This window comes from Pavona decussata, unplaced genomic scaffold (assembly GCF_977016875.1).
Source record: "Pavona decussata unplaced genomic scaffold, jaPavDecu1.1 SCAFFOLD_130, whole genome shotgun sequence".
Taxonomy (NCBI): Eukaryota; Metazoa; Cnidaria; class Anthozoa; order Scleractinia; family Agariciidae; genus Pavona; species Pavona decussata.
The window spans coordinates 823,169-847,500 of NW_028145544.1; the positions used below are offsets into that span (position 1 = coordinate 823,169).

At 40.7% G+C, this 24,332-nt stretch overlaps 4 protein-coding genes across 7 annotated transcripts in view; 1 reads left to right on the forward strand and 3 right to left on the reverse strand.

Annotated features, from left to right (window-relative positions):
* Positions 1 to 2,529: 2,529 nt before the first annotated feature.
* Positions 2,530 to 8,308, forward strand: LOC146468505 (uncharacterized). 2 transcript variants are annotated; one of them, XM_085124374.1, is made up of 5 exons: positions 2,530 to 2,668; positions 4,215 to 4,785; positions 5,453 to 6,208; positions 6,934 to 7,156; positions 7,380 to 8,308. In XM_085124374.1, exons 2-5 carry the CDS (start codon positions 4,229 to 4,231, stop codon positions 7,782 to 7,784), a joined length of 1,941 nt encoding a protein of 646 aa, XP_084980500.1. In that variant the 5' UTR covers positions 2,530 to 2,668; positions 4,215 to 4,228; the 3' UTR covers positions 7,785 to 8,308. The 2 variants fall into 2 exon arrangements, with proteins under 2 accessions (XP_084980500.1, XP_084980501.1); XM_085124375.1 differs by lacking the exon at positions 2,530 to 2,668 and adding an exon at positions 2,921 to 2,983.
* Positions 8,309 to 8,554: 246 nt separating this feature from the next.
* Positions 8,555 to 11,050, reverse strand: LOC146468506 (shaker-related potassium channel tsha2-like). The gene is made up of 2 exons (XM_085124376.1): positions 10,610 to 11,050; positions 8,555 to 10,496 (listed from the first exon to the last, which is right to left on the reverse strand). Exon 2 carries the CDS (start codon positions 10,229 to 10,231, stop codon positions 8,714 to 8,716), a length of 1,518 nt encoding a protein of 505 aa, XP_084980502.1. The 5' UTR covers positions 10,232 to 10,496; positions 10,610 to 11,050; the 3' UTR covers positions 8,555 to 8,713.
* Positions 11,051 to 12,106: 1,056 nt separating this feature from the next.
* On the reverse strand, positions 12,107 to 17,034 carry LOC146468507 (uncharacterized). The gene is made up of 4 exons (XM_085124418.1): positions 16,460 to 17,034; positions 14,970 to 15,788; positions 14,049 to 14,271; positions 12,107 to 13,583 (listed from the first exon to the last, which is right to left on the reverse strand). The coding sequence occupies exons 1-4, from the start codon at positions 17,020 to 17,022 to the stop codon at positions 13,173 to 13,175; spliced, it is 2,016 nt and encodes a 671-aa protein (XP_084980544.1). The 5' UTR covers positions 17,023 to 17,034; the 3' UTR covers positions 12,107 to 13,172.
* A 2,532-nt stretch (positions 17,035 to 19,566) lies between these two features.
* Positions 19,567 to 24,332, reverse strand: part of LOC146468508 (uncharacterized) — a 10,261-nt gene continuing 5,495 nt past the window's right edge. The window contains exons 2-6 of one of the 3 annotated variants that reach the window (XM_085124341.1): positions 24,217 to 24,269; positions 22,816 to 23,385; positions 21,377 to 21,982; positions 20,804 to 21,026; positions 19,567 to 20,641 (exon numbers count right to left, since the gene is read on the reverse strand). In XM_085124341.1, the coding sequence (XP_084980467.1) occupies positions 20,237 to 20,641; positions 20,804 to 21,026; positions 21,377 to 21,982; positions 22,816 to 23,372 (1,791 nt within the window). In that variant the 5' untranslated portion in view covers positions 23,373 to 23,385; positions 24,217 to 24,269 and the 3' untranslated portion in view covers positions 19,567 to 20,236. Of the gene's footprint in view, positions 20,642 to 20,803; positions 21,027 to 21,376; positions 21,983 to 22,815; positions 23,386 to 23,592; positions 23,677 to 24,216; positions 24,270 to 24,332 lie in introns of those variants that run through there. The other 2 variants (XM_085124340.1, XM_085124342.1) reach the window with 2 other exon arrangements.

Genomic DNA, 24,332 nt, shown 5'->3' on the forward strand with positions numbered 1-24,332 from the left:
CGGTAACAACAACTGAATCGTACGTGGGACTGGCACCACACATTCTTCCGAAACGCCAACAGACGCAATGCAACGGAACTATCTAAACAATATATGGACCCTGACGGACGCAAACAAAACATTTCTAATTAAATGGAAAGTTCTCAAAAAGTTCAACCCGATAATAACATTAACAAGAAATGTGCCTGAACAAACGCAATGAATTACCAAGTCCAAACCCCCAACAGAAATAGATATGTACTCAAAACCAAAACCTCTCAACAAACGTAAAGTAACCGTTTGTATCATGGCACGTGAATTGTTTCACGCCACGAGCATTAGTAATTTATCGCCCAGCAAACGCTTGTTTTAAATCACCAGTTCGAATGATTTCCTAAATCCATGCCCTCATATAAATAGATACGTACCCAAAACCTCTTCTATAACGTAACATAACCGTTTGTATTATGGCACGTGAACTCTCTCACGGCACGTGGAATTGTATTTTATCGCCTAGCAGCTGCTTGCTTTAAATCACCAGTTTTTGATTACTTTATATACTTTACGGTCAGTCGTTGAAGTTGCGTGATGAGTGTGGTCAGCTCCTGATCATACGAAACAGAGCTGTAGCAGTAAAACGATGAATCAGTTCTGGAGCCTGAACTATTTTTTTCCTGGGTGTACATCTCCGTCTTTTTCTATCGATTTTGGGGAGTCAGCGATGCTTGAAGTTTATATCACTCCTAAAAGATCGTAGGCTTACGCACCACGCAGTCAAATATGGCCCGAGTATAAGCTGAAAACAGCTTCTATTTCTTCTAAGAAAGGGAAATGAGGCAAAAAATACAAGGTACGAGACAATATATTTCCTTGAACTAACAAATTCTTGAACTAGAATGTGCATGAACTTACTATGAACACCCCCGCCGCCTTCCATGATCGTGCTCGTTTGTTACAGTCAATCCATGTCACGCGTGATATTTTGATACCATCACGCACTGTGAGGTACTAGCCTCACACGCAGTCGTTTTTAGGGGACTCGTATAAAAAATGTACGTCACAAAAAACAAATCAATAAATTTCGTCTTGGAAATCACAATCTACGAATTGAAACTGGCCTGCACAACAAGACACCAGAAAATTTGAGAACCCGCTATCTCTGTAATTCAAATCAAATTGAAGACGAATCGCATTTTCTATTCTCTTGCGAACATTATCATGATACACGTAAGAAATGTTTTGATGAAATAAATGACAAATATCGAAATTTTAATGATCTTGACAATATCTCAAAAATCGTGTTTCTTTTTAATAACGTTGATCCTTTTGTTTGTAGAACCGTTGCTGCTTATATTTATGATTCAATGCTGAATCGACAATCAATGCTAGTTTAATTATTAGACATAATTATTTAATAAATATGAATAACATTAAAATGTAATTCATATTTATTAAATAGGTAATACCATGTATCCATATGGGAATACTGAATAAATTGTTGTTGTTGTTGTTGTTGTATTACCTCCTTGTGGGGAGGAGGTAATACGAGACCCCTAAAAACGATTGCGTGAGAGGCTAGCCGGTTGCCGTCCGTGAACATAGCATTCACAACCTTTCAACATCTATAACAATTTGCCACGTTTATTCAGTGCCAGACTACATCAAGTCCGTGATCTGTTCACAATCACGATAACGACATTCCCCTAAACCACTTCTCGTTTCCATGCCTTTAACCCGCAGCACTTCACTTTCCAATGGAAACTACTAGTTCTTTTAAAATGGATATCTGTGTAATACAATAAAATCGGCAATTCCACAGCGACAAACCAATGAGTGGTGCCGGATCACTTGTAGACCTGGATCAGCAAAATATCTCAAATACAAAATATTAACGGCAGACTGATCCCAACGGCGGAGGTGACGAGCTTGATAGAACAAACAACAAAAGCTAGAATAACTGAAATGTATTTGTTTTTTTAAAAAAAAAAAATTTTTTTGCCCGATATTTCGGTTTGCAATACAAACCTTCCTCGGGGGCTGAACGAAAAAGAAAAGTGAGAAACATAAAAGGATCTTCTTTGTAACGATCCTTTTATGTTTCTCACTTTTCTTTTTCGTTCAGCCCCCGAGGAAGGTTTGTATTGCAAACCGAAATATCGGGCAAAAAAATTTGTTTTTTTTAAAAAAACAAATACATTTCAGTTATTCTAGCTTTTGTTGTTTGTTCTATCAAGCTCGTCACCTCCGCCGTTGGGATCAGTCTGCCGTTAATATTTTGTATCTGTGTAATGCGTGTATTCAGATAAGACCTTTGGCTTTAGATGTCGTGCATGCAAAGATCATTCATTCCAGTTATCCTTTGTGAGAGCAAGAGCACCCACCCACCTCACCCGGGTTTCGGATGTTGTCTCTTTACTAGCATCACATTTGAATAAAAATCCGTTTACCCCATCTACTGAGTCTGTTTGTGGTAGTAATTTATTCCCTCCGCTTATGGGCCCGATCAACTGCATAGATATTTGATACCAAGTGAGACGGAGCTCAGATCACGCAAAGGAAATATTGATGACGTCAGGCACTCTGTGAACGTGCTAATTGGCTAAGTAATGGTGTATTTTCCATTATTCTTTCCACAGTGGGTCAATTGAACACTGCAGACCTGGAGGTTAAGGCGTGCTTCTACTCAAAGGTTAGTAAAACTTACTTATATGGGCGGACGTATGCCTTTGCTCTTTTCATTGATGTGATAGCGTCGAAATAGCCTCGCGCGCTCTATAAATTAGCGCACTTCTCCTGTTGAAACCTTCGTAATACCCATGGGTTTTGAGCATAGTAGTATTTATACGCCCTACACAATTGTAATTGTTCTAATATGCGTTGATGCCCCGAGAGGTCTGTTCAGAGTTTCCCTATTGCGTTATTCCCACGTTTCCGTCGCTGAGCAACTCGGCTTTCCTGATAGCTGGAGTTCCTGCTGCTATCTGGCTCATATATTTACCGCTTGGTGAGCTTTCATGTCCTGTATCGCCATTCTAGTTAGTTTTTAGTCATATCGTCTGTCGCCTTTCAAGTTCATTTTCATGGCGTGTATCGTCTTCAAGTTTGTTTTCATGGCGTGTGTCGCCCCCAAGTTTGTTTTCACAGCTTTCATGGCGTGCTTCGTTACAACAGCAAATTCGTAAAGCATTTAGTTATGCAAGCTGATTTTCTGGGTGTGTACCACTTTCAATCTAAGTTCGTTTTATTGCATGTGTCGCCTTTAAGCTAGTTCCATGGCGTGTGTCACCTTCACGTTGCTATTTATCCATGTGTCGGATCTCAAGTTAGTTTGCGCGGGTCGCCTCTCGGATTAATTAATGTTCATGGCGTGTTCTGCTTTGCTAGTTTCCATCGCGTGTGTTGCGTGTCTTTTGTAGTTAATTTTGCACGCCACGTGTCGCATTCTTACACCCATATTCATGGTGTGTGTTTTCTCTGGTTATGTCCCTCTTAATTCCTTGACGTCTGCCGCTGTTGGCGTTTGTCGTTCGTATTTTATTTCTCGCAACGTGTCTTAAATTCGGCAGAGGTTTTGTTCTCCAGTTGCTTCCATTTTCTTTCGGGATTTTCACCATGGGGGCATTTCCGCTATCAATTTGGTCGATCTGGGACGGGTTTTCTAAATAATTATTCTAAAAAAAGAGCAAGGCTGATTTGACGGTCAGGGAAGTATATTTTCCAATATTTCGAAAGGCACGGCCTTTCTTCTTTAGGGTATGTTTGAGACTGACCCTGTGGCAAGAGACGTTACAATAGATAATTGAAAAACAGGTTAAAGTTACATAAAACGTTACAATTTGAAATTTGCGTACAGCTGTTAAATAGGTGTAAGGAAAATAACTAGCGTTACAACGTGGAAAATGAAAACAAAATACGTCACGATGAGTTTTTTACATATCTTGGGACGATAAAAGACGGGAAAAATGTTCAAGTCTCATCTCTCCTATTAAAACCTAAGGGTTCAAGAGTTTGACCTCTGTCGATGAGGTATGCCTCTCTAGTTTTGCTTACACTGTCACGATTAGATTTGATGACGGTTCGAGAGGAATAAGTAGCATGTCAGAAACGTTATGGTCGTTAGAAAGAAAATATTCTGAGACTGTGGTGGGTTTGGAACTGTTTGTTTTACTTGGATTTTGTCTTATCCATTTATGCTTTAATTCTAGTCGTGTAAAGAATATCTTTATATCTCCCAGGTGGTTATTTTGACATGGATATTTTGGAAATAAACCGTCTTCGTGTTCGCACCGAAGTAGGATTCAGCCCTCATGAGCTTGGGAAAAAACAAGAACTAAACATCACCATACATCTGAGGACTTCGATCAAGAAAGCTGGCGAGACAGATCGCGTAGAAGACACGATCAACAACAGAACCATCACAAAAGATGTTCTCTTTCACGTGGAGAACAAGAGGTACAACCTGATTGAAGCAGTAGCAACTGATGTGGCGAGAATCTGCGTGGTACGCCATGGCGTTCCATCGGTCAAGGTGATTGTGGAGAAACCAAACGCTTTGAGATTCTCTGAAAGTTCGTCAGTGACGATTGAACGACGCTGGGAAGACTTTGAGTGGCATAAAGTTCATATATCAATTGGATCGAATATTGAGCCTGAGAAGAACTTGTCCATGGCGATGGACTCACTGAAGGAGCACATGGAGGTATTGAAGGTGTCCAAAGCCTTTCAAACGACACCAGTGGGGGACAAAAAGCAGGCCGACTTTCTTAATATGGCTGCCCTTGCGAGGACAAAGCTCAGCCCAGCAGGGTAAGAAATATGTTTAAAACGTCTCTCATACAAAGGAGTATAGATACTAACTCGAACCAAAGGTTGCTCAAGCGTTTAAGATGAGAGTCATACAACCAGGGACTTTAATACTCCTACTTTTTACATCCACGCTTCTTTGGGAATGTTTTTTCCTTAACCCCACTATGAGTAGAAGACCGAGTCAAAAAAAGGTGCACGTGTTATCAGCCGATGTTCCTTCTAACACATTTTAAAGCCTCGGTACGTCTGACAACTTGCATCTAAATATAATTATGCGCAGATGAGAAATAATTATTGGCATATGCCACTAAAATTGCCAGCGATTTTCCCGAAAAGGGCGAACAACGTGGGCAAGCTTTCGCGCAAAAACCTACAGTCAAGAGCGTAATAAAGCATTCGAAAAACCACAGAATATAAAAAAATCAATGAACGTTTACAAAAACTTGGTTGCTTTTAATAAAATTAGACTTAACTGCTCAAATGCGCAAAATTAACAAATCTGACTAATTTGTGTATGCTCCCTGTAACTACGGAACAGTTCAGAAGGACATAGTAAGATGTACCTGTGGCGACATGGAATAATTTTGTCGCTAAAACTAGTTTCCTCAAGTACCCCAGTACTATATGACAATTACTTATAATTTAAACAATTTCTCTTAATTTTTAGGTTAAAACAAGTCCTATCTCAAGTGGAGAACAAACTTGGACGAAAACGAGACCCAAATAATAAAAACGCTCCCAGAACAATTGACCTGGACATTTCATTCTGGGGAAACATGACGTGCGACTATAAAATGAACCTCGGCTGTGCAACAAAAACGTGGGCGCTACCCGATCCGGATACACTTAAGTATGCCCACGTGATTATTCCACTTGCTGACGTCTCCCCGGGATTTATTCATCCCTCAGTGAAGAAGCCATTAAGGTTAATAGCGCAAGAAGTGAGCGGTCTAGATGACTACCGTTCTTTCTTTCCTGTCACTCAAACCATTTCAGCCAATGAAGTTCATTCAACTGGAGTCGACACCGCCATGGTATTGCCAAGCGTTTTGAAGGGTAAGAATGATGCAGTGGAAAAGTCATTCACAAATGGGATACATTTGAATGGCTTCCATGAACCCGAAAGTGGGAGAATAATTTCAGCCAATCACATTCATTCAAATGGTGTCGAGGCTAGCATGGTACTTCTGCCGGAAGCTCTGAGGAGTAAGGATAATGGAGTGGAAAAGCCATTCACAAATGGGCTGCATTTGAATGGCTTCCATGATCCCGGACGTGAGAGCCCGGTCGCCCTTGTCACAGGTGCCGCTAAGAGGCTTGGCGCATGTATTGCCATACGATTACATGAAAAAGGATACAATGTGCTAGTTCATTATAACACTTCAACTACCGAGTCCACTGATTTGGTCAAGCAGCTGAATAGGTAAGAATACACAATTACTTTCTTCATTTTGACTCGCTCTTTTCATCTCTCAATCAAATCAAGAGTCTTGTAACGTAGTTGTATTAACAACGAGTCCGTTGAAGAAACTCGAGAGTGTGACCATTCAAAGCAAGGCTACCGAGCAGTACTTTGCTCTGGTGCAGTTTATGGTAACTGTAGAAAATGGTTCTAAGTTTCAAGTCTCTTAACGAAATTCTCAAGTGTGACCATTCAAATGAAAGCTACTGAGCAGTACTTTCCTTTGCTGCTGTTTATTATGCTGTACAAGGTGGTTTTACTTATGGACGGTACCTACTAATATCGAAGTATTTTTGTGCGGTTTATGACTATGCGGGAAAAGCAGATTTTAGGAAGGCCTATTGGAATCCAAAACGAAATTTGGGTGTAGTCACGCATTTTTCAGAGATAACTAAGCAATAATATCTCTAAAAAGTGCCAAAATATGAAGCAATGTATGGGATTTTTTCCTAAATTGAAGCTTAATTATCTCTGAAAAATGCATGGTTACCCCCTATTTTCTTTCGAGATACCAAAAGCGTTTGCAAAGTTCTGCTTTCTCCGCATATTAGCAGGCACCACCCATAGGAAACCCGAGTATCTCGAGATGCGCAGAACGTATGCGCAGTAACAATAGTAGGCACCGTCCTTAATGTATGAATTGGGGTAAAAGAATTAATATGAACATGTCTTGTACTTATTTGCAGTACCCGTTTAAATTCAGCCCAATTAATCCGGGGAGACCTGGGTCATAATCCTAAACAAACTGCGGATAGGATCGTTGACGAGGCTTTAGAGGCCTGGGGACGACTTGACCTGTTAGTAAACAACGCGTCACAGTTTCATCAAACAGAAGTGGGAGAAATAACCGAAGAGGAATGGAACGGATTCATGGCAATCAACCTTAGTGCCCCATTCTTCTTATCACAGGTAGAAGTATTACACAATATTGTTCATAAGAACCGATAGCAATTCGAGAGTAGTCGATCTCGACCTCGCAAGCACGTGACCATTCAAATGAAAGCTATAGTACTTTTCCGGTGATACTATTTGTTATGCAAAACAAGGTGGATCTAAATATTTAGTCTGTGTATCCACACCTAAAGTGTGACTATATTTTGTGAGAGCTTATATTGTTATCGTATATCTCCAGGCCGCCTTTCCTAGCTTGAAGGCTTCAGGAGGAAGTATCGTCAACATCCTGGATATCCACGCAGACCGACCGCTGACCCACCATTCAGTGTACTGCATATCCAAAGCGGGGCTTCTCATGTGCACCATGGCACTCGCCAAAGAATTCGCGCCTTTTGTTAGGGTCAATGGTGTGAGCCCGGGAGCTATCTTATGGCCCGAGCAGGCAGTTAATGATGATATCTCAATAGAAGGTGCAGCTTTGGAATCTAAGGAAGCAAAAATCCTGAAAAAGGTCCCAATGAATCGCAGGGGTGAACCCAATGACGTCAGCCAGGCAGTGGAGTACCTTGCCTGTGCATGCTCAGAAGGGTATGTTACTGGCCAAGTGATTCGTGTGGACGGAGGCAGAACTCTGAATCAGTAATTAGGAATGACTGTAGTTTCTTCTATGACTGTTCACACTGGACTAAAACGAGGCAGCCTCGTTTCCATGGTTTTTCTCTTGTAATCAGTACAAGGCTAAATCCCTAGAAACGAGGTTAAAAACGAGGTTGAATATATATCATATTTCAATACGGTAAGCGACCAGCAATGCTTTAAAAGCTTTTAAAAGTTTAATTATAATCATGGAGACTTATTAATTGAATTTAAATTTGTACACGCAACACGAAGAATGTAACGATGGAGCTTGAACTTCAAGTGGAATGTAGTGAAGTCGAGTGACCTGTGATCAGATTTTATGTTTCCTTTACAATAATATGACCATTTGCTCTTGCTGGGTTTTAACAATAGGCCAGGAATTTGATCGGGAATAAAATAATGGAATAACAGATAAAATTAAAGGAGCTCAGTTGCAGTTCCGAAATCTTAAAGAAAGCCAAAGGCAATCTTTAGCAGCGCGGGGAGATAACACGAAATGCGAAACGCGAAATCAATAGTCTTGCCTCAGTCTATAGGGAGTTCAAACTATATAGTTCCTCGTCACTTTCACTATTTTTATGTAAAATGAGATCAGTATTTATTTTCTCCGAACAATTTTTATACAATTTATCCAGCAAACTGACAAACAAACTGGATACTGGTTCGATACTGCTTCAGGGGTGGGGGGAGAGAGCTTAAAAAAAATCTCTGGGTCCAGTATTATTATAAAAGAAGCACCTTAAACTGTTCTTCAAAAGATTATGTTTGTTAATATTATCGAAACAGAGAAATTTTTATTTCCGTTAGAATTTAACACCAGACTGTACATAGAAGAACAGCTTTCAGCCACTTAGAAGGATCGTTTTTTTTATCACATCTACTGTTTTATAAAAACTCATATGAACATGGCCTTTAGCCAATCAGAATGCACAATCAAAGAGTGATCGAACGAAAGCGAGTCACCCATTTTTGCAGTCCTGTTATCCTATTCTTTGGTCGCCTTGGTTTTCTCGGTTTTCCCTTTTGCCTGAGATAAAAGAAATTGAAATTTGAGACGATAATTGTCGACGGTATTGCTAAAACGCAGCAAACTCCAAACACCGCGCAAATAGCGCTAAAAAGTTTTCCCGCCACTGTGGTTGGTGTCATGTCACCGTACCCAACTGTTGTCATGGTAACAATAATGAACCAGAACGTTTCCGGAATGCTTGTGAACGTGGTAGACTGCTCACTAATCTCAAAGTAATATACGACTGATGAAAACAGCACCAAGCTGATGACGACACAAACCAGTAACAGCGTAAGTTCCTTGACGCTTGTTTGAATGGTTTTTAGCAGAATTTGTAGGCCCACAGAGTAGCGTGTAAGCTTGAAAACTGACAAGAACATTAAGAAATCGAGGATGCGTTGCAAAACAATCGTTTCTGTGGCAGATATTGACTCCTGAAGAACAATTTGTATGATGTAGGGCAAAAATGATAACAGGTCAAAAATGCCTTGCGCTGAAATCAAATAAGTTGTCTTGTCAAATGCGCTAAACGCACGAATTATGTATTCCAACGTGAACCAAGATATACAACACTTTTCACTGAAAGACAAGAAAAACCTGATTTGCCGGTTTTTCGCTGTTGTGCTTTGTTCTGTCTCGTTGTTACACTGGTCTAAAGTGAGTGCTTCTCTGATGGAGGGAAACGTTTTGACACACAGCAGGACGATAAAGTAGACAGTAATAAAAATCGTCCAAACATCGATTACTCGATGGAGCGGTGATGTGTTATTGGTTCTGTTTGGTTCAAAGAGGTTTCCGATCTTCGATGAACAAGTCTGGCAGTTTGACATCACACCAGAAACAGCTTCAAACCGGCCATGTTCTTTTCTGTCTGTTTCCAAGCCAATCTTCCTCTCCGCATCATGACCAAGTTCGAAGAATATTACGTCAGCCTCAAATGTCTCATCTGGTATCCCATCAGGCTTTACGAGAATCCCGCCTTCTGTAGCTCCAGACTGATAGTAAAACAGGATACTGTCAAACACATTCCTGTTTCTGTTGAAGTACAATTCATTGCTTGTAGATCGATAGTAAGGCGCTCTCTTTGTGTGAGAGCCCAGCAAAGAATCAGGCAGCCTTGCTAATGTGCTGTCGTAAGTCTCAAATCTCATACCAGACACATTAATCACAACTCGATTGTAGTTCTCAGAAGCGGCCATGTTCCGAATTGTATCATATTCTTCAGTTTCAATTCTCGAAGAATTAAATTGACCATCGTTGTCGATTCTTCCTTTTCCCTTTTCCAGAGATGCAAGTGCACTCTGAGGGAGCTCGTCTCTCCAGGAATTGGGGTTTTCACAGCTATCCTCTCTTTCATCATTAGTGGGGACAGCTTGGTAATTTACTCGTCGCTGTACACAGACTGGTTCTGATGTCATCATCGGACCTGGAAAGGCTTTCATCCTCGTGGATTCCTAAAGAGCCGATGATCGCTGAAAATATAGCTAGAAATTCAAAAAACAGACATCAACGCAGTTCCTTTTCTTGTTCTGATTCTATAAACTCTACAGAACACGACGACAACAGGACACAACACAATCAGACCTTGCTCAAACTTTCATTCTTGCTGGTAAATTTGATATCTTCAAGCACTTCCTCCATGAAGTCATTGTACACTCTGCAATGCATTCATGTTTCGTGTTCAAAGTTTCCACTTTGCAGATTTTTCTTTAAGTTGACAACAACACAGATGAAAACTGAATTATATGGCTGTAAAATGAACAGTCCACTCCGTAGGAGATTTCTTTCCTCACTGATATGTAAATCAAAATCTCACTTACTACAATCGCCGGTTGTTCGTGTGTTAGTGGTTTCCATCAAACCGAACAGCTTTTTCTCGAAGTATTTGCTCGTCTAAAGCATCCAGAATTAACGGAATAATCTTGTCTGCTTAAATCCTGGTAAATCAAAATGTGTAGAGAGATATAAATAACAGATCTTCCGATGAAAACCTTCTTGTGGTCACGTACTGAGTGACCCTTTTAATACAGCTGGAAGTGATTTTTGATGATCGCTATTCACGCGTGTCTGTCACGCGATGAAATCAAAACAAATGCAATGTAAAATTTTAATGTCAGCTATTGATATTTGACATGTTTGTTAGAACTTTATTTATTCAAGGTTTTTAAAAGGTTTTGGATCCACGAAGAAAGAGAAAACTTCGGCAAGAGGAAGAGGCCGCTTTGGGGTTTGTAGAGACATATCACGTGCCATTGATTCTGTAGCCTCCCACGCAGTCGTTTTTAGGGGACTCGTATACGAGACCCCTAAAAATGACTGCGTGGGAGGGGCCGTGGGAGGCTATTTATTCTGTAGACTGATGGGGCAGAGCGGAGATTGGAGGTGAGAGGGGGGAGTGGGGATGAGAATTGGCTGGTTTTCTATGCAAACAGAAAGTTGTTCGGATTTTGGATTCAATACATAATTTTGACGAATCTGTGGATCCTTTAAACGCAGGGAGTACTGATTAATCCAAATTTGTGGGTTTGGCTGGATTTAAGATTTGGCCAGTTGACGGAAAAATTGGTTCCCTTGATAGCCAGCCTACATTTCAATGCTTTTCAAGGACTCTTCAAAAGAGACTTAGCTCGTAGGTGTCTTGGTGATTTCACCTTTATTGAAATGTCTTTAAACATTCAGCTATTGACAAGACGTAAAGGAAACGTGGTGGAAGCTTCACCAAACATTCAGAATGATGTGAAAAAAGTTGTGGGTAGACAAATTTGATATCACCCCAGTAACGGCCAACAATTCAAGTTCATTCGTTTGCCAATTTACCGAAAATAATCTACCCTAGTTCTATTCCATTAAGTCTTCGGGGGTTATTAATGTAAATTTTACAAAGGGGGGTTGACGAAGTTGGGAAGGGGACGTACTAGAGAGGGAGGGCATATTAATAATTTCCACACTATTAACGAATGTACAGATTTAACCGGACAGCACTCGATATTGCCGAACACTCACCATTCAACATCTGAACTGGAGAGAAGGGATTATTTCCTCTTTCGTTAATATTGATTTTTCAGATCATCCAGCTCTATTTGTTTCTGAAACTTGTATGCAATAGACATTCAGATATGACAGTTTCCCGTTTACATTTGCTACAATCCGTGTCATGCAACTTCTATATGTGTTTTTAGCTAGAGTTTGTTCAGCTGTTACTGAGATGCAAAATTCCCTAAACGAGACACGCGTGCGAAAATTGCTGTTGCGCGGAAACGCGAGGACATATTTTAATCTAATATTATAACCTGATGGAATTAAATAAAATGATAAGATAAGGAATGAATGATCAATTTATTAATACATATATACAGAAAATCATCTTGTCTTTTAAACAGTACAAAGCTCTTCGACAAGTTTTTATTTTATGGAGAAATTAATGTCTAACAGTTATACGTCAATATACACACTGAGTGTACCGTGAATAGAACTGTAGTTCTTAAAGCACCAGAAAAACTGGAACATGTCCCGACACATAATGACTTGCAAACAAGTGGAACACTTTGGTTTGAAAATTCAATAGCGTAAAAGTGTAACAGAATGTAGGATGTACTCTACGCGACTCAAATGTGCTACACAATGCTTAATCAAAATTGGTTTTCAATACCTTGAATAATTCTTCAGTGACTTAGTTACTACCGTAATATGCTAATCATTTCTAGACAACACAGCATAACCGTCGGAAGCATGATAAATACACCACGAATTCTTTGGTGAGTTAAATGGGAGAACTGCCAATGTACCTGAAAGTTAAGCTACTTGTGATACATGGCGATTAATCATCCTAACTTTTAAGACTCTTTTAACAATTAAGTGCTATATATACCTTACGAAATGTACTTTTAAGACCTTTTAGTGGTGTAAATAATTAAGTACCTGGGAATAGCCACAACCCTTGTGATTTTGTTGCTAAATTTCATCATGGAGAGTGAATTGTGCTAGCGTGTATGATAGCACATGATAACGATGTCTGATGTGGAGCTGGTTGAGTCACAGTTGAGTTTTTCTTACCACCTGCGGAGACTAGTACCTTAAAATAGAAAAACTTAAACTGAAACAAAGATTATCCGATCCGCCCATAACTCGATTCACTCCCACGAGTGCCTAAGCAAAAACAGAAAAATCGTCAATGTTCTGATCAATTTTTCCTGATAACGAACAAAGAAGAACTCGACGACTGAAAGGATTGTTCGTCAGTGTCTTTCATCTGAATGTTCCGCGTCACACTAAAGAATTTTGTCTACAAACTTAGAGCCACCATGAATAATTTCAGGTCTAACGTGGGAGTGAAAAGTTGAAAATCCGCCCTATAAAGCTAAACTATAGCGAGTTGCATCTTAACTACTGATGCAAGCTTCGGCCTCCATCAACTGCAACAATCTGCCCGGTGATGTAAGCAGCAGACCTACAAAGAAATAAAACTGTATCCGCAATATCATCAGGCTTTCCTGTTCGACCGAAAGGGACTTTGCTGAGACTTTCTTGTTGCTTCTTTACACTTTCTTTCAACCGCACTTCTCTTTCCTCCGCTGACAATCCATCCCATGATTCGTCAGGCCACAGAATGCATCCAGGAGCGACACCGTTGACCCTTACATTTGGCGCGAACTCCTTAGCCAATGAGAATGTGGTCATGTGAAGGCCCGCCTTGGAGATGCAATACACTGAGTGTTCGGACTTTGGTCGCACGGCGTGAATATCGCACATGTTCACAATGCTTCCGTTGCGTGCTTTCAAGAAGGGATGTGCGGCCTGAAAGGGTTAATAAACAGTTTTTTTTAATCTTTGTCCTGAAATAGGCCGTATCGCCTTGACCCACACTCATTTAGCTCTGGTTTTTAGGAGTTCATAAGGCCGTGGAGGGGAAGATGAAAGTAGATTCCCCTTGATTTCCTCCACCCCTCGCCCCTCCTTCAAGAGCATTAAAGCTACGCAAGAAAAGGGTATAGGTTTAGACTTCGTTTTTATGATACCCACTTACATTTGAGATAACCATTATTACACCATTTGATATCGAATAGTATCAAAATGTAAAAGTCCAGATACTATGAATTTTCTGATCTATTGGCGGTCGTAGTCAGCGGGGTTTCAAGGTACCAATCTGACCTTCTGACTTCTGACTTTACATTACAGTAGCTGCATTTTGCAGTGAGCAAACTTCAAGTTTATTTTCAAGACCGCTACAATTTCTCTGCCCCTACGTTTCTTGCTATATACCTGTGCAAGAAAGAATGGTGCCGTTAGATTAGCTTGAATCAGGTTTGCCCAGTGCTCTTCTGTAACTGCGCCAAGATGCGTCGGGTAGAACAGGGAAGCATTGTTAACCAAGACATCAAGTCGTCCCCAGATTGCCACGGCCTCAGTAATGATCCGCTGGGCAGTTTTGCTTACGTTACGTGACAAGTCACCTTGGACCAGCATGGCTGAGTTCCTTCGAACACTACAATGTAAATCATAAAGAATGATGTCTGGCACACAAGGCTCTCCACCTTGAACAAAACCTTTCAAATTTAGAACAGAAACCAAACCTTATTCTACGCCTCTACCCTAATACCTTGGACCAAGAGCTTAGCAGTGGCTCAAACCCCTCATAATAGCCAACGACATAGGGGCACCTAACAGTTCAGTTTGGTGAATATCTCTTCGGAAGGACTTAATTCAGACATAAAGGCGAAATGCCGTCAGCATCGTAACACTGGAAAACTAATTCCTTTGACTTTCGAAGGGGAAAATATGTCTTTTAATATGCGGAAAAAAGTCAGCTACTTATGTTTTCGTAAATCCAAGAAGAGCCCATATATTCGGGGATATGAAATTCTGTCCTAAATTATTCAGCAACTTAAGTTTTCAGCTAAAGCATGCGAACCAGATCAAACAGTATTAGCTGATTGAAATACATCTTGGAAAGGACACAATACGATCGGGAACCAGGAGACGGCGTTTAAAGTTTTTTGTTTGAATGTTCTCATTGGTTGCCCCTGACGACGACACACATACAGCCAAGGAAAGTTGGCATAACCCGGCATACTAGCAATCTTGAACAAACATACAATGAGCCAATTTCCGAGTAGACATAATTTATATCGTGACGCTTTTCTAGCCCACTTTCAGCCTCAAGTCAATAAGTTTTTAGCTTACCTGTTAAGTTCTGTCAAGAGATCCTTTGCCTCAGTCTTGGATTTGTTGTAGTGAATGACTACTCTGTATCCTGCAGCATGCAATTTCCTGGCGATGCACGCACCAAGCCTTTTGGCGGCACCGGTAACCAAGGCAACAGGGAGAGTCACGTTTGCCAAAGGGCTTCCACTGCGAGTAAGACAATCACCAAGTTGATTAAGCGAACGGCTGCACAGAGCATCCGAGGAAACAAAGTTGTTACCATGGCAGCCGTTTCTATGACAACTACCATTTGTTTGGAACGTGGTTGCCAATGGCTTGGATTCTTTCAGGGTGGATACATCCAGTTTTTGATTGAACACAGACTCATTCGTTTCTGGGGCTTCTCCATTAGAGAGAAGAGTACCATTTAACACAGATTCTGAAATACTGGACAAGTCTTCTACACGACGAGTGATTATGAAGTTGTCATCTTTTCCCTGAGAGGCTTCAGACAAACTAGCAGACATTTCCAAAAAGTCTGTTTCCTGAACAATGGAGAAAAGCGAACTAATATCTTCCTCGCCGTTGATCTCTTTAGCCAGGGTCTTCAAGGTTTTCTTCGTTTCCGGATGAACAAAGTCAGGAGTGACGTCAGCCAGTGCAATGATCACGTGAGCTTCTTTAAGGGTTTCAGGGTGAGGGACGACGCGACGTTTGCCCAGCGGTGCACAGTTTAGCATGTATTCTGTAATCATGTTTCCATAAAAGGAGATGTCCATGTCGAGGGCGTAAGCATTTGAATCGGGTTCACGCACTCGTCCCAGTTGACGCTCAATATCAAGTAAAACCAGTTTTAATCTAAAAAGAAAATATCAATGTAAGTTTGTATTGTTGAGGACTTTAAGTAAGAACGTAGCTTAAAAACATGAATTAATCTTGCGTTCAAAAAAGGCTTTTCAAACTCCCCGTCCAGACATCAATTCATGTCCCGTTCCAGGTCCGCTTCCATGAGGGGACGCATAAGACCAAACCCGTAAGTACCTAATTTCCTAAGGCATGAGCCTGCCTAAGCAGATTAAGTTACAGTTATCCTAGTTGTTATAAGGTGTCAAACGAGAGCCCTATATTTTGTCATCTCCAGCTGTGTGCATTTTCCGTTCCCCTAGATTTTGGCTTGTTTTCTCCGGGGCACCTGTTGTAAACAATACCCGGTTCTTGTAGTTTATTGATCCTTTCTCAAGGGTGGAAAAGGTGCCTGGTATCGCAGACTGTAAGCAAAAGAACGACTTTTTTTTGCACACAACACCGCTCGACAAATGTTCCAACGGAATCTGATAATTTTGTCCACATAAGACTCTCTCAGCCGGCTCAACGTTAAAGCAAATCTATCCGCGTTATTAAACAAATTGAGAGCAATCGTTTACCATGGTAATTCTCATTTCCCCTGAGTTTTGATTGCGAGCGAAAGCTGAGTTCAGAAAAGTGCAATCAGCTCCATTACAGACAAGTAACAATTTTTTTTAGCTCACCCCGCGACATCCAGCTTAGTCTTCACTAAAGCGGCTATGTCAACAAACTTATCAGCTCCTTCTCCGGTATTCACAGGTTTTGTCCAGAAAGCCTTGGACAACTTGATTACTCGGATGCCCTTTTCTCTCAGCAACCTGACAGCTTGCGAAAGCTTACAAAGAGGATCCACGTTGGAGCCAAGCACTATATGAGCTTCATGCCACTCAAAGTCTTCCCAGCGTCGTTCAATCGTCACTGACGAACTTTCAGAGAATCTCAAAGCGTTTGGTTTCTCCACAATCACCTTGACAGATGGAACGCCATGGCGCACCACGCAGATTCTCGCCACATCAGTTGCTATTGCTTCAATCAGGTTGTACCTCTTGTTCTCCACGTGAAAGAGAACATCTTTTGTGATGGTTCTGTAGTTGATCGTGTCTTCTACGCGATCTGTCTCGCCAGCTTTCTTGATCGAAGTCCTCAGATGTATGGTGATGTTTAGTTCTTGTTTTTTACCAAGCTCATGAGGGCTGAATCCTACTTCGGTGCGAACACGAAGACTGTCTATCTCCACAATATCCATCACATCAATTTCTGATGAAGGTAAATATGTGTTTGTTAGAACCTTATCCTGCTATATCACCTTACCGACTTTTCGAGTATATTTTTTTCTGAGAATGTGAGCATTTCGATGACGTAATGATCGTTCAACCAAGAGCTTTAGTTTCGGCCTCGTTCTCGGTTGTATTGACAAGAATAGAGTAATTCTATTTAAAAAGGAAAATTTAAAGAAGGGGGATATTTTATCCCGGATCGATTCGTTCATGTGATGAAGTGGAATTTCATTATTTAGTAATTTAATGCGTTGGGTTATTTACACGTTGTGATTGGTCAGAGCGATTACTTTACGACACTTACTTAAAAATTTCCCGACTAGATTCAAATTTCGAACCCATGGGCCGACTAGATGGGCCGACTAGATTCAATTTTCGAACCCATGGGCCGCGCTTTCTACATAATTGCGCAGTTGACTGAAAATTCTGGCCGATATACTATACAACCAATACCAATGTCAATATTAATATACATATACTTGTGATATACAGTACTAAGGTACAAAATGTTTGCATGAAACTTTGCTCAAACCCCTTGAGTGATCGACTATGACTTTTTAAAATCACTCCTTCATCATGGCTTCCCTAGAGCTGACAGATACAGGAAGAAAATTAAAACCCTTTACCCTTGGCTTTCCATGAGATTCTTGCTTCCTTCCTTTCCTCTACCTTGTTCCTTCGTAAAATAACAAAAACACAAATGTTCTAACTACAGTGGAATCTAATAATCAGTTAATATAATTATTGTATGTGCTACAACGATTAACACTTCATTAAAGTGAAATAATGTGCTCATGGAAGTCATTACTCAGCGCTGTGGTTTGAGTGTTAATTACAATTGTCCTTTTTTATTTTGTTAAAAAGCAGGGCTAATAAACCCTATTCATCAACTGTCGCTCAACTGAAACTATTGTTTGTGGAAGTTTTCAAGAAGAGCTAATGGTTTGAAGAAAACAAGCTCTGTACGAAAATGAAAGTCTATGTACAAAGTACCTTGAGATCGTAGTCAGATGAAAATACTATGCCCAAAATACGTAAAATTTATATATCACTTCAAATGAAAGAGATAATTCACAGCTGCAGAAAAATTCCCATGCATCATTTAATTCAACTTGAATCATGAACAGTGATTAGCACGTCATTGATCAACAAGAACAATATTTACCAAGAAACCGTTACATGGTTACCAGGACTACATAAAAATTATTTGGCTGAATTTACAAGAGCAAAACAAAGAGCAACTGCAATTTCGGATTCTAAGTGGATTAAAAATATAGCTGTAAAAAAGGTTACATCGCGGTTTTTTATTTTGCGTTTTGGGATCCAAACTATACCGAAATTAAAGGTAATTTTCTTTTCTTCCTCTCGAAACGTTCGTAAAGGACATGTCATGTTTGCCACACTTTGTCGCGCTCGACATCGCAATGAAATTCCCATTGTAACTTCAAAAGACTGATTGAAAATATCTGTTTGTGGTTCCAAAATTGGGGCCGTTTCGACGAGTAAAATACAGTGCTATTTTGAGGGCTAATTTGGATACCCTAAACTAGGCCCAAAGTAGCCTAATCACGCACCTAAGGGCTAAAATGAGTCCCAGAGAGGACTTCGTCTTTTTTAAATGGCTAATTTTGACTCTCTCAAGGCCAAAATAGGCAGTCTAAGATCTTAGTAGGGCTTGAAATACACCTAAAGGCTAAAGGAGTCCTCCTCGTTTTCGTTCCCTCGCGTCTCCTTCGCGTGTCTCTCTAGGAGCCTGGAACAGGCTAAAACACTCAGTGTATTGTATCTCCAAGGCGGGCCTTCACATGACCACATTCTCATTGGCTAAGGAGTTCGCGCCAAATGTAAGGGTCCACGGTGTCGCTCCTGGATGCATCCTGTGGCCTGACGAATCATGGGATGGATTGGCAGCGGAGGAACGAGAAGTGCGGTTGAAAGAAAGGGTAAAGAAGCAACAAGAAAGTCTCAGCAAAGTCCCTTTCGGCCGAACAGGAAAGCCTGATGATATTGCGGATACAGTTTTATTTCTTTGTAGGTCTGCTGGGTACATCACCGGGCAGATTGTTGCAGTTAATGGAGGCCGAAGCTTGCATCAGTAGTTAAGATGCAACTCGCTATAGTTTAGCTTTATAGGGAGGATTTTCAACTCTTCACTCCCACGTAAGACCTGAAATTATTCATGGTGGCTCTAAGTTTATTCGGAACATTTAGAAAAATACTCATGAGCAACCCTTTCAGTCACGGACCTCTTCTTTGTTCGTTATCAGGCAAAACTGATCAGAGCACTAGTTGAGGATTTTTCGGCTTTCGCTTAGGCACTCGTGGGAGTGGGCGGATAGGATAATCTTTGTTTTTTCAGTTCACGTTTTTCTATTTTAAGGCACTAGCCTCCGCAGGTGGTAAGAAAAACTGACTCAGGCAATTGTGACTCAACCAGCCTCACAGCAGACATCACTAATAAATAATGATAATAACAACTTTATTTAAGTCTCAAATCTGGATAGCCGAGCATAAGTGCCCTACTAATTGGGGAGACTAAAAAACTATAAAGTAAAATCTATTCAACTAAGATCAAGTAAAGTTAAGAAAAGTAACCTAATAATTAATAATCATTAATTTACATGCTATCATACACGCTAGCACGATTCACTTGCCATGATGAAGTTAAGGAACAAAATCACAAGGCTTCTGGCTATTCCAAGGTACTTAATTATTAAAACCACTAAAAGGTCATAAAACTACATTTTGTTAGGCACAAATAGCACTTAATCGGTTGTAAGTTTAAGATAATCGATCAGTCGCCATGCAACTATCAGTACCTTTAACAACTTTAAGGTACATCGGCAGTTCTCCCTTTTAACTCACCAAAGCATTCGTATTGTATTTATCATGCTTCGGTTATGCTATGTTGTCTAGAAATGATTAACATATGTCAAGCTCCATCGTTGCATTCTTCGTGTTGCGTCTACAAATTTAAATTCAATTAATCAATCTCTATGATATTGATTAAACTTTTGAAAGGTTCTAAGGCATTGCTGGTTGCTTACTGTATTGAAATATGATATATATTCAACCTCGCTTTTAACCTCGTTGTACTGTTTACAAGAGAGAAACCATGGCAACGAGGCTGCCTCGTTTTAGTTCAGTGTGAATAGTCATAGAAGAAACTACAGTCATTCCTAATTACTGATTCAGAGTTCTGCCTCCGTCCACACGAATCACTTGGCCAGTAACATACCCGGCTGAGCATGCGCAGGCAAGGTACTCCACCGCCTGGGTGACGTCACTGGGTTCACCCCCACGATTCATGGGAACCTTTTTAAGGATTTCTGCTTTGTTAGGCTTCAAAGCTGCACCTTCTGTTGAGATATCATCATTAACTGCCTGCTCGGGCCATAAGATAGCTCCCGGGCTCACACCATTGACCCTAACAAAAGGCGCAAATTCTTTGGCGAGTGCCATGGTGCACATGAGAAGCCCCGCTTTGGATATGCAGTACACTGAATGGTGGGTCAGCGGTCGGTCTGCGTGGATATCCAGGATGTTGACGATACTTCCCCCTGAAGCCTTCAAGCTAGGAAAGGCGGCCTGGAAAAATACGATAACAAGATAAGCTCTCACAAAAACAGCCCCACCGGAGAAGTGCTGCTCAGTAGCTTTCGTTTGAATGGTCACGTGGTTGTGAGGTGGAGATCGACTACTCGCGAATTGGTATGGGTTCTTATGAACAAAACTGTGTAATACATCTACCTGTGATAAGAAGAAGGGCGCACTTAGGTTGATTGCCATGAATCCGTTCCATTCCTCTTCGGTTATTTCTCCTACTTCTAATTGATGAAACTGTGACGCGTTGTTTACTAACAGGTCAAGTCGTCCCCAGGCCTCTAACGCCTCATCAACGATCCTATCCGCAGTTTGTTTAGGATTATGACCCAGGTCTCCCCGGATTAACTGGGCTGAATTTAAACGGATACTGCAAATAAGTACAAGACATGTTCATATTAATTCTTTTACCCAATTCATAAGTAAAACCACCTTGTACATCATAATAAATAGCACCAAAGGAAAGTACTTCTCAGTTGGTTTAATTTGAATGGTCATACTTTAGGATTTCATCCACAAACTCGAAACTTAGAACCACCTTCTACAGCATAATAAACAACACCACAGGAATGTACTGCTCAGTAGTCTTGCTTTGAATGGTCACACTCTCGAGTTTCTTCAGCGGACTCGATGTTAATACAAATACATTACAAGACTCATGGTTTGATTGAGAGATGAAAAGAGCGAGTCAAAATGAAGAAAGTAATTGTGTATTCTTACCTATTCAGCTGCTTGACCAAATCATTGGACTCGGTAGTTGAAGTGTTATAATGAACTAGCACATTGTATCCTTTTGCATGTAATCGTATGGCAATACATGCGCCAAGCCTCTTAGCGGCACCTGTGACAAGGGCGACCGGGCTATCACTTCCGCGATCATGGAACCCATTCAAATGCAGCCCATTTGTGAATGGCTTTTCCACTGCACCACTCTTACCCTTCAAAACGCTTGGCAATACCATGCTGGTGTCTTCTCCGGTTGAATGAACTTCATTGGCTGAAATGGTTTGAGTGACAGGAAAGAAAGAACGGAAGTCATCTAGACCGCTCACTTCTTGCGCTATTAACCTTAATGGCTTCTTCACTGAGGGATGAATAAATTCTGGGGTGACGTCAGCAAGTGGAATAATCACGTGGGCATACTTAAGTGTATCCGGATCGGGTAGCGCCCATGTTTTTGTTGCACAGCCGACGTTCATTTTATAGTCGCACGTCATGTTTCCCCAGAATGAAATGTCCAGGTCAATTGTTATGGGAACGGTTTTATTACTTGGGTCTCGTTTTCGTCCAAGTTTGTTCTCCACTTGAGATAGGACTTGCTTTAACCTAAAAATTGAGAGAAATTGTTTAAATTATTAGTAATTGTCATTTATCACTAGTTTTAGCGACAAAATTATTCCATGTCGCCGCAAGTATGTCCTTCTGAACTGTTCCGTAGTTACAGGGAGCACACACAAATTAGTTAACGAAGATTATAGTCAGATTTGCAAATTTTGCGCATTTGAGCAGTTAAGTCTAATTTTATTAAAAACAACCAAGTTTTTTTAAACGTTCATTGCTTTTTTTTCTATTCTGTGAGTTGTCTAATGCTTTACCGCGCTCTTGACTGCAGGTTTTTGCGCGAACGCCTGTGCACGTTATTCGCCCTTTTCGTGAAAATCGCTGGCAATAGACCATTTCCGAGTTGCTTTGAACCTCATTATGAAAGCGAGGCTAAGTGCAAATTTTTTGTTTTGATAATTAGTTTTCATTCATATGCAAACAAAACTAATTTTAATATGAAAAGTCTTGCACTTAGCCTCGCTTTCATAGTGAGGTTCACAGCAACTCGAAAATGGCCTATTTCAGTGGCACGTGCTAATAATTATTTCTCATTTGCGCATAATTACATTTGGATGCAAATTGTCAAACGTACCAAGGCTTTAAAATGTGTTAGAAGGAACATCGGCTGATAAAACGTGCACCTTTTTTTTGACTCGATCTTCTACTCAAAGCGGGGTTAAGAAAAAAACAATTTCCCCAGAGTAGCGTGGATGCTAACAGTAGGAGTATTAAAGTCCCTCATTGTATGACTCTCATCTTAAACGTTTTAGCAACCTATGGTTCGAGTTAATATCTATACTCCTTTGTATGAGTGACGTTTTAAACATATTTCTTACCCAGCTGGTCCGAGCTTTGTCTTCACAAGGGCAGCCATGTTAAGAAAGTCGGCCTGCTTTTTGTCCCCCACTGGTGTCGTTTTAAAGGCTTTGGACACCTTCAATACCTCCATGTGCTCCTTCAGTGAGTCCATCGCCATGGGCAAGTTTTTCTCTGGCTCAATATTCGATCCAATTGATATATGAACTTCATGCCAATCAAAGTCTTCCCAGCGTCGTTCAATCGTCACTATCGAACTTTCAGAGAATGTCACAGCGTTTGGTTTCTCCACAATTACCTTGACCGATGGAACGCCATGGCGCACCACGCAGATTCTCGCCACATCAGTTGCTACTGCTTCAATCAGGTTGTACCTCTTGTTCTCCACGTGAAAGAGAACGTCTTTTGTGATGGTTCTGTAGTCGATCGTGTCTTCTACGCGATCTGTCTCGCCAGCTTTCTTGGTGGAACGCCTGGCATGTATAGTGATGATTATTTCTCTTTTTTTCCCAAGCTCATGAGGGCTGCATCCTACTTCGGTGCGAACACGAAGACGGTTTATTTCCAAAATATCCATGTCAAATAACCACCTGGGAGATATAAAGATATTCTTTACACGACAAAAATTAAAGCATAAAAGGATACGACAAAATCCAAGTAAAACAAACAGTTGCAAACCCGCCACAAACTCAGAACATTTTCTTTCTAACGACCATAACGTTTCTGACATGCTACTTATTCCTCTCGAACTCATCAAATCTAATCGTGACAGTGTAAGCAAAGCTAGAGAGGCATACCTCATCGACAGAGGTCAAACTCTTGAACCCTTAGGTCTTAATAGGAGAGATGAGACATGAACATTTTTCCCGTCTTTCATCCTCCTAAGATATGTAAAAAAAAACTCATTGTGACGTATTTTGTTTTCGTTTTCCACGTTGTAACGTTAGCTATTTTGCTTATATCTATTTTTCAAATTTCAAATTGTAATGTTTTATGTAACTTTAGCCTATTTTTTTTTTCAGGTATCCATTGTATTGTTTTAAATTGTTACGTCTCTTGCCACAGGGCCAGTCTCAAACATCATACCCTGAAGGAGAAAGGCCTTGCCTTTCGAAATATTGGAAAATATACTTCCATGACGGCCGTGAAATCAGCCTTGATCTTTTTTTAGATTAATTATTTAGAAAAGCCGTCCTAAAAGGGAAACTCTGAAGAGACCTCTCGGGGTATCAACGCATATTAGAACGATTACAAGTGTGTAGGGCGTATAAATACCACTATGCTCAAACTCGCGTGGGTATTACGAAGGTCTCAATAGGAAAAGTGTGCTAATTTATGGAGCGCGCGAGGCCATTTCGACGCATCATATCAGCGAAAATAGCAAAGGGCATATGTCCACCCATACCAGTAAGTCTACTAACCTTTGAGTAGAAGCACACCTTAACCTCCAGGTCTGCACCGTTTAATTGACCCACTGTGGGTAGAATAATGGAAAATACAACATTACTTAGCCAATTAGCACGTTCACAGAGTGCCT

Excerpts from the sequence above, each read along its gene's own strand:
- LOC146468506 (XM_085124376.1), bottom strand. The coding sequence starts at position 10,231 with ATGAAAGCCTTTCCAGGTCCGATGATGACATCAGAACCAGTCTGTGTA.
- LOC146468505 (XM_085124374.1), top strand. The coding sequence starts at position 4,229 with ATGGATATTTTGGAAATAAACCGTCTTCGTGTTCGCACCGAAGTAGGA. Across the intron at positions 6,209-6,933 it reads TTGGTCAAGCAGCTGAATAG|TACCCGTTTAAATTCAGCCC; the intron begins GTAAGAATACAC and ends ACTTATTTGCAG. Across the intron at positions 7,157-7,379 it reads CCCCATTCTTCTTATCACAG|GCCGCCTTTCCTAGCTTGAA; the intron begins GTAGAAGTATTA and ends GTATATCTCCAG.
- LOC146468507 (XM_085124418.1), bottom strand. The coding sequence starts at position 17,022 with ATGGATATTGTGGAGATAGACAGTCTTCGTGTTCGCACCGAAGTAGGA. Across the intron at positions 15,789-16,459 it reads ACTAAGCTGGATGTCGCGGG|ATTAAAACTGGTTTTACTTG; the intron begins GTGAGCTAAAAA and ends TTTTCTTTTTAG. Across the intron at positions 13,584-14,048 it reads CACCATTCTTTCTTGCACAG|GCCGCACATCCCTTCTTGAA; the intron begins GTATATAGCAAG and ends TAACCCTTTCAG.